We start from the raw sequence: 17,281 nt of genomic DNA on the forward strand, positions 1-17,281 counted from the left end.
CCTGTCCTTCTGCTGCTTTTATGAGTTTCCACATGGGTGTATGACCACTATAGCTCACCTAGGAAGTTCACCACCTTGATTTGTAACTTTTTTGTATCCTCTAGCGCAATTACGTTCACCACAACAGTTTTATGATTGAGTGTGAAAGTCTCCTTGTAGGCAGTGTCAATTACTGTCTGTTTATGTATATGCCTGAGAAGTATTTCTTCCTTTTTCTCCAATTATAGGCAGATACAGAACATTACAGGTACATTGACACATTCGACAATTTTTTCTGCTGTGGTCAAATATATAATCCATAGTTTTATAGTGTAGATAGTTCCTGTTCATCTTTGTTAGGGGTGGTCGGATTTGACCACATAAACGAGTGTTCAACGTAGATTCTCCAGGGCTAAATAGGAGTTCTCCTTTCCGCATTCAAGTTCAAGTTCAAGTTCAGGAATTTATATAGCGCACTACTCACCCAGTGGGTCTCAAGGCGCTTGTGGGGGGGAATTATTATTTATCGAATAGCCAGGTTTTAAGTTCTTTTCTGAAGGAGATGTGGTTCTGTGTAAGGCGGAGGTGAGTGGGGAGGGAGTTCCAGGTCTTGGCAGCCAAGTAGGAGAAGGATCTACCTCCCATCGTGGATCTTTGGATGCGCGGGACAGCGGCGAGGCCTTGATTGGAGGATCTAAGTTGGCGGGTGGGTGTGTAGAAGGATAGTCGAGTGTTGAAGCATTCGGGCCCTATTTTGTAGAGGGCCTTGTGTGCGTGGGTGAGGAGACCGAATGTTATTCTCTTGTTGACGGGAAGCCAGTGGAGGTCTTTCAGGTGGCCGGTAATGTGATCTTGGCGAGGGATGTCCAAAATGAGTCTTGCTGATGCGTTTTGTATACATTGGAGTTTTTTCTGTAATTTGGCTGTAATTCCGGCGTAGAGGGTGTTTCCGTAGTCTAGTCGGCTTGTAACCAATGCGTGGGTGACAGTCTTTCTTGTTTCGGCGGGGAACCAATGGAAGACTTTTTTGAGCATACGAAGTACGTTGAAGCAGGAGGAGGAGACGGCGTTGACTTGTCTGGTCATCGAGAGTGAGGAGTCTAAGATGAAGCCAAGGTTACGTGCGTGGTCTGTGGGTATGGGAGCTGATCCCAGATCCGAAGACCACCATGAGTCGTCCCAGGCAGAGGGGGATGATCCTAGGATGAGCACTTCCGTTTTGTCTGAGTTAAGTTTCAGGCGGCTGTTTTTCATCCATATGGCTACTTCTTTCATGCCTTCGTGAAGATTGGTTTTGGCGGTGTTGGGGTCATTGGTGAGGGAGAGGATCAGCTGGGTGTCGTCAGCGTAGGAGATGATGTTCAGGTTGTGTTGACGCGCGATGGAGGCGAGTGGGCTCATGTAAACGTTGAAGAGGGTGGGACTGAGTGATGATCCTTGTGGTACACCGCAGATGACTTCGGTGGCCTCTGATTTAAACGGGGGGAGTCGGACTCTCTGAGTTCTCCCCGCAAGGAACGAGGTGATCCAGTCCAAGGCTTTTCCTTCTATGCCAATGTTGCTGAGGCGTTGTATGAGGGTGCTGTGACAGACAGTGTCGAAGGCGGCGGAGAGGTCGAGAAGAATGAGGGCTACTGTTTCACCATTGTCTAGTAGTGTTCGGATGTCATATTATCGTATTTCCCTATTAACTCCATGTGGTTTTTTGTGACATTCCCTAAATAGCATGCTGGTTTGTGTTGGCGAACTTAGAGACGCTCCCTAATGAAGTGAAAAGGGAATCTCACCCGCGAATCATTGCTTGGCTTACTGCTTGGTTAGTGACCACGCCCCCTTTACTCAGCGTCCTGCTTAGTGAGGTTCCCGTAGCGTTCTTGGTTCCTGTCTGCCTTCGTGTTCCAGTTTGTTCCTCTGATTTCCTGATTTCCTGAACCCGTGGTATTGTTAGTCCTTGGTTCCCCGTTTGATTCCCGAGTCCCCTTCACTTTCCTTTCCCCGTCTTTTCATAGCCTATTCTGTTCCTGATACTTAGTCTTCTGAGCTCCCGTCCAGTTTCTCCTTCTCCCCGGTGCCTTGCACTATTTCCGCCTTTGCAACTGGTCCGTCCCCCACGCCCTGTTTTCATTATTTGGTTCGTTTTCGAGCCCTTCTTCCCGCTCCGTTCCACTCGGGCTTTTGTTATTTGAGTGGACGGAGGTGTTCTTTGTGCATTAGCTTTGTTGTGTTTGTATTTGTCTACAAGCTCCACTCTGTCTTCAGTTTACGAGTTGGACGCCTGGTGTGTAATCCGTGATTGTCTCGTTGAGTGTACACCCGCTCCGCTCCGTCATAAGTTTCAAGAGTCGGACGTGGTGTGTGTCTTTGTGCGTCTTTGTGCTAGTGGTGTGTTCTATGTTTACCCACTCCGCTCTGTCTTGAGTTTACGAGTCGGAAGTGGGAATTATTGCCGTGTCACTTTGTCCTTAGCTCCATAAGTGATACGAGTTGTCATCTGCGGCTCTGGTGGCCCAGTCTTGCTCTGTTTTCAGTTCAGGAGCAGGACTGGACTTGTTTACCTTCTTGCTTGGAGGTATCCCTTGCTGAGTAGTCATTCCAGGTTCCCTTCATTACCTCCTGGTTCATGACTTTGACTGCTCGCTTATGCCCTGACGCTCACCTGGTGAGGTAAGTGGAATTCTATGTTGAACACTTGTGTACTAATCCTGCAAACTACTAGTGAGTTTAGTACTGTTGTATGTTTGATTCCAGCCATCTCCTGCCATCGAGACTGCAGCTACATCGTCCCTGCTGGGGGAGAGTGGTATACTCCCTGGGAAATTCCCCCCACACTTTTAGAGAGCAACTGACTTTGAGTGAGTTATCTCTTCTCACTTGGGTCATTGCTGTTTGGAAGTGTGTGGGACATTCATCTTTGCTCCTGTGGACATCCATCCTCCTCTACAGGGCAGGACCCTTGACAGAAAGCCAAGCCCACGTATATATTCCACCTGAGCAAAGATGAATACAGACCCGAGTACGGGTATCTCTGAACAAACCCCTTCAATGGGAGAGATCAATGCAGTAGTAACGGCATTACAACAGGAAGTGGCCATGTTACGCACAGAAAATATGAAGTTACAGGCGGAAGTAACCCACTTACAAGCACAAGAGACAGGGGCTGTGGGTGGGACAGGCGCAATTCCCAAGAGAAATTATATTCAACCAGCCCGTTTTTCTGCGCAAACAACCATGATCAGTCCCCCTGCTGATGCATCCAACGTAGTCCCTCCTGTCCAAGTCACCGTCCATACACCTAGTCCCGTTCCCTTGGCTATGCCAGAGAGATTCACAGGAGATAGTGCAAAATGTAATAGTTTCATGACCCAGTGTCATCTCCAGTTTAAGTGTAAGCCCGCTGCCTTTCCAGACGATGCCTCAAAAGTAGCATTTATTATTTCTTATCTAGGAGGAAACGCCTCAGAATGGGCAGTCCCTCTGGTAGAAACTGACGATCCCTTGTTATACAATTACAATGATTTTCAGCTCAAGTTTAGAAGTCTTTTTTCCAAACACGCGTATATGCAAGCCAGTGACAACGCCCTGCTTAATTTAAAACAGGGGTCCAAAGATCTCCTCACATATATAACGCAGTTCAACCGGTTGTTGGCCGAAACTTATTGGCCTGAAGAAAAAAGAACCTCGTTATTCTACAGAGGATTATCTGATGAATTAAAAGACATACTGGCGCAAATAGTAAATCCGCCTGAAGATTGTCCCTCATTTATTGAGCTTACGGTAAAACTGAATTATCGACTCCAAGAGAGAAGAGGAGAAAAGACTCGCATCGGATTTCCCAAGTTGGTGGTACAGAGATCCGACAAGAAGGAGAGTAAGGACATGCCTGAGCCCATGCAGATTGGTGGGGTGAGAGGCCCTATCTCAGAGGAAGAAAAATCCAGAAGAAGGAAGAACAACTTGTGTTTATACTGTGGCAAGAGTGGCCATTACGCTGGAGACTGTCCCAATCGTCCTTCTATTCCTTCCAAAAAGATAGCCAGTGTTCAGGAAAACTATCAAGCTTGAGGAATGAGGAGATCGATTCTTCAAGTACATCCCTTTTTCAGATCTCACTAAATCAAAAGACTTTGCCTAGACCAGTGAAACATTTCTTATTGAATATTACCCTCGTGATCACCAATCAAGATAGACATAACATGTCTATACTCCTAGACTCAGGAGCGACTGGAAATTTTCTGGACATACAGTTAGCCCATAAGATGAACATACCCTTCGTGTCAAAAAAGAGGCCCGAACCAGTGAAGTCAGTGGATGGTTCTGAACTATCATCAGGGTTGATTAGTCACCAGACACCTCCCCTTCTCGTGGTATGTGGTAATGGGCATTCAGAACAGATAATCTTTGACCTGATAGACACTCCTAATTTTGGAGCTATATTAGGAGTGCCGTGGTTACAAACTCATAATCCCACGATTGATTGGATAGAAAGAACAGTGACACTGAAGTCGCCCTATTGCATGACTCATTGCTATCAAGAAGCCAGTGATAGTTTACACCCTTTGTGTTGCACCGTCCAGTCCATAGCGGTGGCATCGGTGGTACAAGAAATCTATTCAGAATTCAAAGCCGTGTTCAATGAGGAAGAAGCAACTAAACTACCACCACATCGTACGTACGATTGTCGTATTGACTTGACACCTTGGGCGGAACTTCCTAACAGTAGGATCTACGCTCTGACCGCAGCCGAAACTGAATACTTAAAAAACTATCTGGATGACATGTTACAAAAAGGGTTCATCAGACATTCAACATCCCCGGTGTCCTCGCCTTTGTTTTTTATCCCGAAACGGGAGGGTGGCTTGAGGGCATGCCTTGATTACCGGGCTTTAAACAAGATTACCATAAAGAATAAATATCCATTGCCTCTCATCCCTGTCCTGTTGGACCAAGTGCGAGGAGCAAAAATGTTCACCAAGATAGACTTAAGAGGAGCCTATCATTTAATTCGGATCAAATCGGGCGATGAATGGAAAACTGCATTTCGCACTAAATTCGGATTATATGAGTATTGTGTCATGCCCTTCGGATTATGTAACGCGCCAGCCACGTTTCAATATTTCATCAATGAAGTACTACGAGAATGTCTTGATGTCTTCGTCATCTTGTAGATTGATGATATTTTAATATATTCACAAACCGAAGAAGAACATGTGGTACATGTCAAAAGAGTGCTGAGAAAACTGCAAGAGAATTCCTTGTTCGCCAAGTTGGACAAAACCACCTTTCACACTGATACCATCGATTTTTTGGGTTTTGTAATATCACCCCAAGGGATTCATATGGATCCGAAGAAGACGAAGGCGTTAATGGAGTGGCCCAGTCCAACCACAATCAAGGAAGTGCAGTCCTTTCTAGGATTCTCCAACTTCTATCGAAGATTCATTGATCACTTCTCGGACATCATCGTACCTATAACTAAATTGCTCAGGAAGGGTACCAAGTTCTCCTGGAATGAAGAAGCGGAACAGGCATTCCGCAAACTCAAAGATAAATTCATGTCTGCCCCCATTATTCGTCATGCCGACAACACTCTACCGTTTTTTCTGGAAGCCGATGCTTCACAAACAGCCGTTGGAGCTGTCTTATCACAAAGAGACCCGGGAACTGGGCAACTACATCCTGTTGCGTACTTCTCTAAGACTCTGCTTCCTGCCGAGCAAAATTACACCATAGGCGAAAGAGAACTCCTTGCCATCAAGCTATCCTTTCAGGAATGGAGACATTACCTGTTAGGATCTCCACACGTCATCACTATTTTTTCTGACCATCGGAATTTACAGTTCTTCAAATCTGCCAAAGCCCTTACACCCAGGCAGATGCGTTGGGTGTCCTTTTTTAGCGAATACGATTTTATAATCACTTATAGACCTGCAGCCTAACATGGCAAGGCCGATGCTCTCTCAAGAATAAACAGTGCTATTGTAGAGCACACTAACAATGCACCTCCCATCATTCCAGAACATAAAATCATTGGAGCAGAAGAACATCATTCCAAGTCCTTTTTGGAAACCTTAAGAGAACAATACGCCTTGATCAATGAACAAGACTGGATGAAGAATGCACTGAATACAGTCAAAGAAGGATTGTATTTCCATGACAACCGTTATTTTGTATTAAGTTTGTTGGTTTTCCAGTAAGAATGGAAGAAACATTATTTTGCATCAAACTCAGGTTTAGCATTCACTTATATAAAATGGAGCAAAAGACATTTGTCTTCCTCCTTATTATAAAAAATGCAGGTAAAATAGAGAAACTTAGGGCCTGCTTTAGGTTTGGAAGACAGCGTATTCTGTTGCAAATATAATGGAGTATCTGGCAAAAATCTGTGGTCGGGTGGGCAGTCCTTAAGTATTCTGGTGGCGTAGCCCCATCGGTTCTGTTGACGGAATAGTTTGTCCGAAGGCCTGACGGAGCGGCAGTCATCTACTGAAAGATATTACACCGCAAGCCCTAACTTCAGTGGACAGTGCGATGTATTTCCTATCCTGTCCGTGAACTCCCCCCAAAAAATATTCTTTTTTAAAACCTGAACCAATGGGGGCCGCTCACCAAATGTTGAGTGCAGTCAACGCCACTGGGACCACTGGGTGGGAGGTCATTTCTAAATATGGAGGGCAGTTGTTTGTCAGGGAGGCGGTGGTAATGTCCTCCGCTACGCTAACGGACTGTACACAGCCCGCCGAACTCTAGATCCGCCCCAGAGTCCGCCTCTTTTCTGTGCCTTTATGCTTTAACCTTACTTACTATGGACTTGCAACTTACTCAAGGGAGATAATTTAGTTAATCTTTTGCACTAGTGCGATCTTTACGCGGGAGTGCATGAACTATACGCACCTCAACCGTTGCCTAGTGGAAATACTGAAATAAAACATTGATTGGCAAAGTAACAAAAACAGCATTTCTGACTGTTTGTTATTTCATGTTTTAGGATCTAATTCAGAGTTTGGTTGAAGCGATACTCAGTAACAAACGTGACCATCTCTCTGCTGTATTATGAGTGCCATGGAATAATACTTGCGGTACGGAGGACAGGATATCCGGGCTACCCGTCATGTTTGTGAAGGAATATCCCACCCACTGAACTCCTAATCAGTCCCTTACTCTGGAACTATAAGTGTACTAATTCTACAGAAAAAAACCCTCAAATAATGCTGCCTGCTTTACAAGAACAAAAGTATTGATAATAAGAGACATGGCTTTACTTTGAATATGTCTAGGTATTTTACTAGATAGTCAAAAGGTATTACTGCACTAAACGTTTAAAGAGAAAGTAAACCTTATAAGCACAGTGGATAATTTATAAAGGAGGCATAGGTTGACGAGAATGAAATAATGAGCTAAGTGGGTGTGTTTCAGTCCAAAAAGCATGTCAGAGTTTTTCTTTCACAATGTTCACAAGGACTCTTCAACTCTAGGCAAATATTAACTAACCTTCATTGGCAAAGCTCAAAGCAGTACTGGTACCTCACCATACATAGGAATATTTGTTTTGCCCGACTGCAGTAATTTAACGCCATGTGTAGGTGGTATACTAGTCCTACTACCATCCCTCACGTTATGGAAGCCCCAGCTCTGAAGTTATTCCAACTGTCCAGTAATTTCCCCAATAATATATTTGGAATTAAAATGTATTAATAGGGTTCAACAACTACATTGTCTACTAACTCATATGTCAAGTTTTTCCAATTCAGGTAATTTGCTGGCAACAAGGGTCTATTCCAATTTGTGGTCCCTTGGACTTCATTTCTTGACAAAACATAGTCCCACATGGAGACTTCATATATTTCACCAACGTATTGGTCTTCAGCGGGTAGCTTAGTCCTTCTCATCCCAAGCTTAATGCTTGGATTCCCCTGAATGACATATCCTTTGCTCAAGCTTTTCCTTGTAAGAGACCGCCTGTCCACCCAGAGCCGTGCAGTTCCATTTGCAGATTCCCAGCTGAAGCACAGATACACATGCTGGTTGATGACTTCCGGTGGGTAGAATTCTGCCCACTCGTCTCCCACAATCAGGATGTATGACTTGGAGTTGCTTTTCAAAACAGTGATCTCAGAGTTATAAGGTGGATCAAATTTGATCTCGAATAGGCTGTAACCCTTTGATCTGTCTGTAATGGTTATTATACATAGTGTGAAACTGTGCAGCGATTCCTCCTTCAGCGGCTTCAGGACCACGTGGGATCGACCAGTATCCTTTCGGAAAACAAAGACATCTCCAGTCATGTCTGTAAGGAAATAATTAGACAGTAACTATCAGGCAGGTAATGCTCTACAGTATTACACAATTCTTGCTTTCTATAGTGCATTGGGTTAGCTAAAAAGGGTAGGGATACTTGTGAGAGCAGGTGAGGACAGTGAATCACTGATTGGTTAACATTACATCCTACTTCACTATCCACAATGCGGAACCACTCTAGTGTGCTGGGGAACTCCACTCATGAAGCTCAGGCTCCGCACCGAACGGTCTAGGCGCCTCGTGAATCCCGGATCCTACCTGGCTACAAAGTATCAGTTATATTACAATAATTCAAGGAGATTTGCTACATGATGTGTAACAAATGTTTGTTAACATTGGACCATACCATTACATCCTTGAATAACCAGTTGTTGATCACAAATGCAAAAAAAGACAAAGGTTGTGGAGTAAAGATGGACGTCAAAGGGAAGAAACAAGTGCACCATTCGATCCATTCGATCCAGGAAGATTCTAAAGGCTGAAAGAACCTGGGCTGGATCTTCATAAATGCAGGCAGCTAAAAACAGTAGGTTTGGTTGCATCAGACAGGTGGACTAGATGAATAAAGCAGGTGTTTCGACTTATTTGAAAAGGAGGCCTGGCTTAATAAATCTTGGGGTGTTGGACTAAATAAAGTGGAAGATTTGACTGATTAAGGCAGGAAGCTAAAATTCATAACCTAGACAGTTGACTATGTTTATTTTGCTACTTTTTTGCAAGAACTGAATATTTTCATAAGAAAGTTTGTACATAGTATCAGGACACAGTACATAAGAATATAAACCGATAAAGAGTTTTCATGGTGGGAGGTTAGAATCTTTCTGGCAAGTCTAGACTCAAGCATTCCAATGAATATAAACATCACAATCAATAATTGTAGAAAGCTGGCCTTGTATATAGTGTGCACAGAATCCAATGGAATCCCAAAGGTAGGCCGAGGTAAAAGTAGATAGCACCTTACTATCTATTTGTGGTAGTGTGGGCGAGCAGTAAGGTTATATCAAAGGGTAGTGTTAAGCCTTTATTGTACACACTCAGGCAAGAAATGATTTCACACACTCAAAAGACTGAAATCTGACCAATCTGTTTGCATAACAATATCACTTAGTTGTATTTTATTTTCTAGAACTAAGCCAGGCCTGTAAGGGCAATTGTACTTTAAAAGAATACTGCAGTTGAATAATGTTTGAATGCAGTTGAATGCAATGGGATTGGTTACAGGTAAGTTGTTTGTTTGTAAAGCAGTTTGAATTACTTTTCTGTTACTTTTCAGATCAATTTTTAAGATACTTTCTCTACTCAATGTGATATGCCTAGATATCACACTGCAACATTTCCTAGAGGAAAGGTAAGTAAATCAGTTTTTGTGCATTTGCAGTTTCTTAGGGTTTCATACAAACCAACTCCACATATAACTTTCACAAGAAAGCCTTTCAATGCAGTCCTACAGGAGAAAACAATGTTATCGACTTAATGGTAAATACTTAGGCGTTGGTTTTCTTGGGTTAGAACAAGGGTTCCCCCAGGGTCAAGGATGTACTCTCAAACTCTCAAAATGACCTCAGCGGCACTAAGGTGGCCGGATGCAGAGTGCTGAGGCACAGTGTTATCCAATGGGGGATAGGAGGCCTCCGTATGGTGGCTGCTCACGAGTAGGCCACAAGGTTGTGGGAGCAAAGCTCCTGGTGTTAGGCTCAAGGGAAAGTGGTATCCGATTTAGCACACAAAGTGCACGGCAGCGGTAACCAGCCTTTCATCATTCTGAGGTTGATAAAAGGAGTAACAATAAACATCTGTTATTTCAACACCAAGATATCTTTCTGGGTGAACTTCCTTTATACAGATATACTTGTTGCGTTCTGAATGAACTTCCCAGGCACTTATAAATGCTGAAACAAACTCAATTGTAGGTTCAAAGCTGCATATCTCATCCTTCTGTCAGATCAGTTCATCTTGCTGAAAACGTAAACTTAAGACTAGTTTTCCCATGTTTACTCAAGTTTAGAAACCACAGTGATTGAAGAAGCAACATTTGCGCTCTTCAAGGAGTACTTACAAGACTCTGTACACAAATATTTACATTAGCGTTAGTAAGGATGAGTTTACATTTATATTCAGCAATATTATAAGTAGGTCTGAGCGAAAATGTATTTATGCAGATGCAATTGGAGTAATTTTGCATTACTCTTGTGACATGAGATTCCCGAAAATGATGCGATTATGCACATAATTCAGAGTAATTTGGGGTAAAAATGCCGTCCACAACCACACAGGAATAGAGGACGGGCGGCTACTGACTGCTGCTGTTTGTGTTCTGTTGCATTTAGCGCTATTTTCTTAGAGTAGAAAATATTATTTCCACGACATACATCTTATGGAAATATACACAATACAATTACATCATATAGTAAAATAAATGCATATTACAATTGCATTACTAAAATCCTCTTAGCTTATCAACTGTTTTTCATTTGAGGTCAATATAGAAACCCTTTATTCCCTACCATAGTCCATACTATGAGTATCTGATAAACAAAAAACATTTTATGCGTTTACATGATACATTCAACGTACAATACCAAAACATTTCAAATTTCTGGTTTTGTATGAGCAATATATATCCAGCAATTGTAACCACAATATCAAACGGTTTCATAGCAAATAAAGTGACAAATGCTTCACTGCGTGATCTAACTCCAGGCCTCATGAGTGATGGGTGCAGTATCCTTTTCCTTTCGCTCAAAAAGAAAATTCCTTGTAGCAGTAATTGGGTTAATGAATACTTCTTTTTAAGGGGCAAGGTCTGCGGCTCAGTCAAAGAGACAGGTCTTGAGGTCCTTCCTGAATTGCTGCATTTTTAAAGTGCAAATGCAGCAACCATTGTTTTGCAAAAAACTCTTTTTGGATCAAATGATTCTCCACCCAAGATCAATACCAACCCGAAGCTGGAGAATAGAACAGCCCAGGTGCCTGTCCGGGACCTGACACGGATAAGGGGACCGGAACCCCATTCCAAGGTACTCCAAAGAATGGGCTACAGAACTTTTAGAACCCAGATAACATCTTGCATCAGCCGCGGAAACCTAACATAGTTCTACCCTTGAAGATTTTCTTCAGAACATTTGCCCTCAGAATATTTTCACTCAGAAGTATATCAAACCCCAGACCCATTTTTTCCAAGTTCGCGATAATTGATCGTAGACAGCCTACTATGCTGCATCATCATATAGGACAATTTTTCATTGTTGGCTTCTTGAATTATGCCATGTACAAATCTGAGCGAGCGTGACCTGGCTAACAAGGTCCAGGAGTCGTAGACTCAGAACCGTCACCATCAAGCTGCCTGGGAGCCCCAGGAGGGCGTCTATTATATTGGCACAAAATGCATCTGCTGGTGAGGCGGCATTTTGCGCTTAGAAACTATATGGTGGGATAAACTCCTTGCATAACTTTGCAGTCATTTTGTATGATACGCTGCAACAATTTATGCGAGTTACGCCAACCCCTAACAATAGGAATGGCAACTGTAGAGGTATAGTTATCTCAGGCGATCAGGATACATGCAAGATAACCAGAGGGATATTATGAGTTGGTTCTATAATATATAACCTTAGGTGTGAGGTTTGTTTTCCGAGAAAGTAAGAAACAAGTGGGGAAAAAGTGATTTAGGTTCAGAGTTTTCATGATGCATAAAATGGAGTGTAGGAAGGAGCAATGCAGCATTGGTATTGGCTTTCAGTGTTCTTAGAGTATGTTGGTGGGCCGCCTGGAGAGAGTGCAGAGTGATGGTTGGTATGAGTCGGTGGAGTATTTCTTGACGGCCCTCTGCCATTGATGACTGCGGGATTAGTGTGTGGCATAGAGTTGTGAATTATGTCCTGCGGGGACACTAGTGCCTCTATAGCATTATTCAGAGCTATGGCTACATTGTGTAAATCCCGGATAGTCTTGTGTGCCCATTTTCGGCTCTTCCAGCCAACAAGGAGAACAAAGAAGTATCCTATGTGAACATGTGAGCCCTGCCTTGTTAGTACAAAAATATGTGGATTACAATACTGTATCACTTGTGCGAAGCAGTGCATAATTTGAGCTGGTGGTTTCCGGTGCTCAGCACAGGCATTTAATTGTCAATACCGGCACCTATGACAGCTGCCACATGGTGACGCTGTTTATGTATTTTAAGCATGAGCAGAATAACAGTTTTAAGTCCTTAATTCTCTTCCTGACCCTTACTATATCCTCCCCGCCGATCGCCCTGAGGGGAAGACCGGCGGTGGAGTGGCTATGATAGTCCGCTCCGACCTTCAATTCCAATCCCTTCCCACCCTCCTATTTCATCAGTTGACTTTTTGGTTGTTCGCTCTTCTAATCTTGCGACCCCCCTCACCGTTGTGCTCCTCTATCGGCCCCCTCAGACTATGCTTCACTTCATCCCGGCTATACAGGAACTGCTGGCCACTCTTGTAATTAACAACTCTGCTGTTCTTCTGCTAGAGGATTTCAACTTTTGGCTGGGTGACCCCCATGAGGACGCTATGTCCAAAGACTTTTCTGATACTCTTCATTGTATCAATTTTATCTCTCATATTTCTCTCCCCACCCACATTCATGGTCATACTCTTGACCAAGTCTGGTCAACCAATTTATCTATTTCTACCCCTACTATATTGCCCTGTGTCTGGTCAGACCACTCCCTGATTTCATTTTCTGTACACTTGGGCGAGGTCAACTCTCCCCCTCCTCCCAAAAACATCTGGGCCCGCAACTGGAATAGGGTGGACCTAGCTGCATTAGGCCACTCACTAGCCTCCTCTGCCCCTGTCCTGACAGACACTCCTCCCAACATGCAGGTAGCCTTTATCAACAACTGCGTATCAGAGGCATGCAATCAAGTTGCTCCACTCAGACGGGTTAGAATTTGTCGCCCCCACGACGCCAACGGATGGTTTACCAACGCCCTTAAATCCCAGAAATTGACGCTTAGGCAGGCTGAGCGACACTGGCGACGCAGATATTGCCCTAACCTTAAGGCCCAATACCTGTCCCTCCTTCGGGCCTATAAAAATGCTATAATTACCGCCAAACTGGAATATTTTTCCCAGAAAATTCATCAGGCAGCCAATAGGCCCAAAGAGATCTTTACGATTGTACATGAGCTAGCTGCCTCTGACAGAGCTGCTCCTAAGCCTATCCCCTCTCAATCCCTCTGTGATGCTCTCAATGATTTCTTCGTTGAGAAGATCATTACCATCAAGCAGAATATACCCCCCGGCTTCACCTCTCTTTTCCTGCCCTCCACTGCCACCGCCCTCCTCCACCCTTGACCAATTTCCCCTGATCTCAGAAGAAGTTTTCCGCATCCTGCTAGGGAAAGTTAAAACGGGCTCTCCCGCGGACCATTGTCCGGCCCACATTCTGAGGGAGATCTTTTCCTGCTGCCCGGTACCTCCTGTCACCGTCCTTAATACCTCCATCACCTTAGGAGTTGTACCTGATTCGTTTAAATCGGCCATGGTCATCCCTATCCTAAAAAAATTGGGCGCCGACCCTACTCTACCCTCCAACTTTAGGCCCATTTCCTTGCTCCCGCTCCTGGGTAAGATTCTGGAGAGCCACATCACTTCTTCTCTCTCCACTTACATTGAGGCTAATCATCTCCTGGCTGCCCATCAGGCGGGCTTTCGACCTGCACATTCGACGGAGTCCGTTGTCCTCTCCGTTGTCGATGAGCTCAGACGCAGCGCCGACACCAATTCCCCACAGGCTTTAGTACTCCTTGATTTGTCCGCCGCCTTTGACACGGTCGACCATTCTATTCTTCTCGACCGTGTCAGCGGGGCTGGCTTGCGGGGGTCGGCCTTAGCCTGGCTCACCTCTTTTTTAGCAGGCCGCATGGAGGCTGTCCGGCTGGAGGGCTTCCTCGCCCCTACCCGCCCTGTTTCCTGTGGGGTACCCCAGGGTTCATCCCTCTCTCCTCTTTTGTTTAACCTATACATATACCCCCTTATTGTTGCTTTACAGGACATGGAGGTCACGGCATTCAATTATGCCGATGACCTCCAGCTTATTTTCAACCTCTCCCCTTCCCCTGATTCAATTTCCAAGGTTCATTCCACCCTGACCTTCCTTTACAACTGGATGAACCTCAACCAACTGAAATTGAATCCGGATAAGACGGAGTTGGTTCTTATCTCCGGTCTCTCTAATCCTTGGTCTTCCGCTTTCTGGCCCCCTATTTTTGGTTCCCCCCGTCTCCATCTGCTTCCGTGAAAACCCTGGGCATACAAATTAGCCAAGACCTCTCTATGCGCCCTCAATCAGCGCAGTGGTCTCCTCATGTTTCCTATCCCTCAGGACCATTCGCAAAATCTTGCGGTACTTTTCTGCTGAAGCCCTCAAACTCATCATCTTGGCGATGATCCTATCTCACCTGGATTACGGCAACGCCCTGTATGTCGGCATCCCAGCGTATGAGCGCCGTCGTTTGCAGCTCATTCAGAACCAAGCGGCCCGCCTTATCCATAGGCTTCCTAAATCTTGCCATATTACCCCCCCTGCTAAAGGCCCTCCATTGACTTCCCATAATGGAACGTTCGCTCTTTAAGATGGGCTGCTTGATCTTCATGTCCCTAGCCGGCACTTCCCCTGACTTTTTTAGGTCCAAGATCAATGTGTACGTTCCCGGTAGGAACCTTCGCTCATCCACCCAGTTCCTCCTTGCTGTTCCTCGCTTCCGGAGGAAGACATTTGGGGGCTCCAGTTTTTCAGCCCTTGCTCCCCTTTTCTGGAATGCACTCCCTTTCGCGATTAGATCCACTCCTAGCTACTTGGATTTTCGAGCAGCTCTTAAAACCCACCTCTTTTCCCTAGCATACTCCTCTTAATTTTTTTCCTCCTCTCTCCTCGGGGCCAGTTTTTTTCTGTAGCACCAAGAAACCGCTTGGTAGTAAACGCTTTACAAAACCCTTCCAACTTCAACTTCATACATTAAAAACAACGAATAGCTGCCGCCCAAGCCATTCTTATAGAATTGGGGGGCCTTGAACAGTCTGAATTGTCACACTTGTGGTCATCCGATGTTTAGCAGTTGTGTAGGTATGTCATTAGCAGTGCTGGTAGGGGCAATGTGTGGTACAAGCTGCTGTGGCCTGCTGAGGAGGGCCCTGGCACCTATTTATGTCCAAATTAAGCCCTGGTGTGAAGACAGCAGTGCACTTAAACCAGGAAGTTTCCTTCAAGTTTAATATTTGCAGCAAATAGTACCCTATTCATGTCAGTTGTTGAGATATATCAGAAGATTAAAACATTTCCTATATTCTTAATTGGCCAGTCTACCCCTGCCTAGCCTGCCAATGCCCAGTAATTGCTTCACCTAGCAGCTGAACTATGTGGTTATAACAGTAGCTGATGAAATATGCCCTGTGGTTTGCATCAGCACCTTAAAAAGACTAAGATGATTTAAGTTCTCATAAAAGCACTCAGTGTTGAAGCTCTTCAGCTTGCCCGTACCTCTTTGTACAAAGCCCTCCAAGCTCCCAAGGATGCTGAGAAGTACCAGGGCGCAGTGCATCGTCCTGTCCATAACGACACCACCTGATAAAAAGAAGGAAAATGGGTAGTTAGAGTCTTCGAAACCATTCATAAGTAGTTAACATTGCACCAAACCTATACAATCCGCGAACAATGCCTGCAAACTGAAGGGCGCCCTAGGACCAGTCCAGGACTCAGTGGACTAATGTAAACTGATTGCCCCCACCCAACAGAATGTGAAGAAGGGCCCCTGAGTCTTATATATCTCACAAATATTCACAGGCCTTGGGCGGAATGGGGCCCCTCTGAAAGATTTAGGGGCCACACTGGCCCCCAGGGGATGCTGGATCTGGTGGCTTAGTGGACTAATGTCTCCACTGTAGGGGCCTTTGTATGACCTCATGGTCACAGGTTCAAATCCCGGCGGGTCCACTCAGCCTTTCATCCTTCTGAGGTCGATGAAATGAGTACAGTTGGGTAACAATAAACATCTGTTATTCAGAGCCAAGATACCCTTGGGTGGACACATTACTCCACTCAGCCACTGGGCCCGGCTACCCGCAGACCGATTCCCACCACTTCTGCAATGCATTCTCCTATTTCTCCAAATAGCCCAGCACAGTGGGGCATGCCCATGCAGTGGCGGCTCCTCCGCCAAGTCATGCGCACTGGGCATGTTCTCCACTGGGCTGTGCTGAACTTCTTCCTTCTCCCTCCTCCACATTCCCCTTCCTTTTACCCAAACCCACCCCAAATCCACTTGTCGAGTTCCTTTATTCCAGCTTCTCCTCGCCCCCTACTTCCGGGTCCTGTTCAGGTGGCAGTAGACACAGAAGACAAACTACACGAATCTCTTCTTTTTAATTTTCATGTCCCTAAAGACTCGTCTAAGTTGAATTTTTCATGTATGCCATTTTTAATAAATAGTTATTCGAGTTTGATACCAGGTCTCTGGTGTTTCTTTAATTCATTGAAAAAATTTCACATTTAGTCTAAATATAAAGCTTAGCTCTGTCATCTTTAATTCTGAAATTCACCTGAAAGACATAGTCCTCCCTTCAAGTTTTTTTTTTATAGATCTTTATATTGGAGATATGGAAAAGAACAAAAAACATCACACTGGGTGTACACTGGCATGGGCATTCAAAGCAAATCTTCTCAGCGCCAAACAGTCCCTGTGTCCCCTCCCTGCCCCCCACCCCCCCACCCCCCCATATTACAAACATCAACATTTAATACGGATTGATTGATGGGCAATACATCAGAGCCAATGTAAGAAAGAGGGGGTGTTGGGATTTCCCCTGAAGTCATTCCATTTCCCCCAGATTTACGTCCATTTTTGGGTCAGCCACGACTGTCACACAATTATTTTTAAGAAGTATTATTTCTGCACAACTCATTATACAGAAATTAATAACAGACACAATAAATCAGTGGACTTGGATATAGTGCCTTGACGCCCTTGGGCTAAGTTTAT

The 17,281-nt window shown here is 44.7% G+C and overlaps 1 protein-coding gene across 2 annotated transcripts in view; it reads right to left on the bottom strand.

Annotated features, from left to right (window-relative positions):
• The window catches only part of LOC144798981 (serum amyloid P-component-like), a 52,752-nt gene extending 36,890 nt beyond the window's left edge, over positions 1-15,862 (bottom strand). The window contains exons 1-2 of one of the 2 annotated variants that reach the window (XM_078670123.1): positions 15,784-15,862; positions 7,668-8,263 (exon numbers count right to left, since the gene is read on the bottom strand). In XM_078670123.1, coding sequence (XP_078526249.1) covers positions 7,668-8,263; positions 15,784-15,856 — 669 coding nt within the window. In that variant the 5' untranslated portion in view covers positions 15,857-15,862. Of the gene's footprint in view, positions 1-7,667; positions 8,264-15,783 lie in introns of those variants that run through there. The other variant, XM_078670122.1, reaches the window with a different exon arrangement.
• Positions 15,863-17,281: the final 1,419 nt, after the last annotated feature.

This window comes from Lissotriton helveticus, chromosome 12, assembly GCF_964261635.1.
Source record: "Lissotriton helveticus chromosome 12, aLisHel1.1, whole genome shotgun sequence".
NCBI lineage: Eukaryota > Metazoa > Chordata > Amphibia > Caudata > Salamandridae > Lissotriton > Lissotriton helveticus.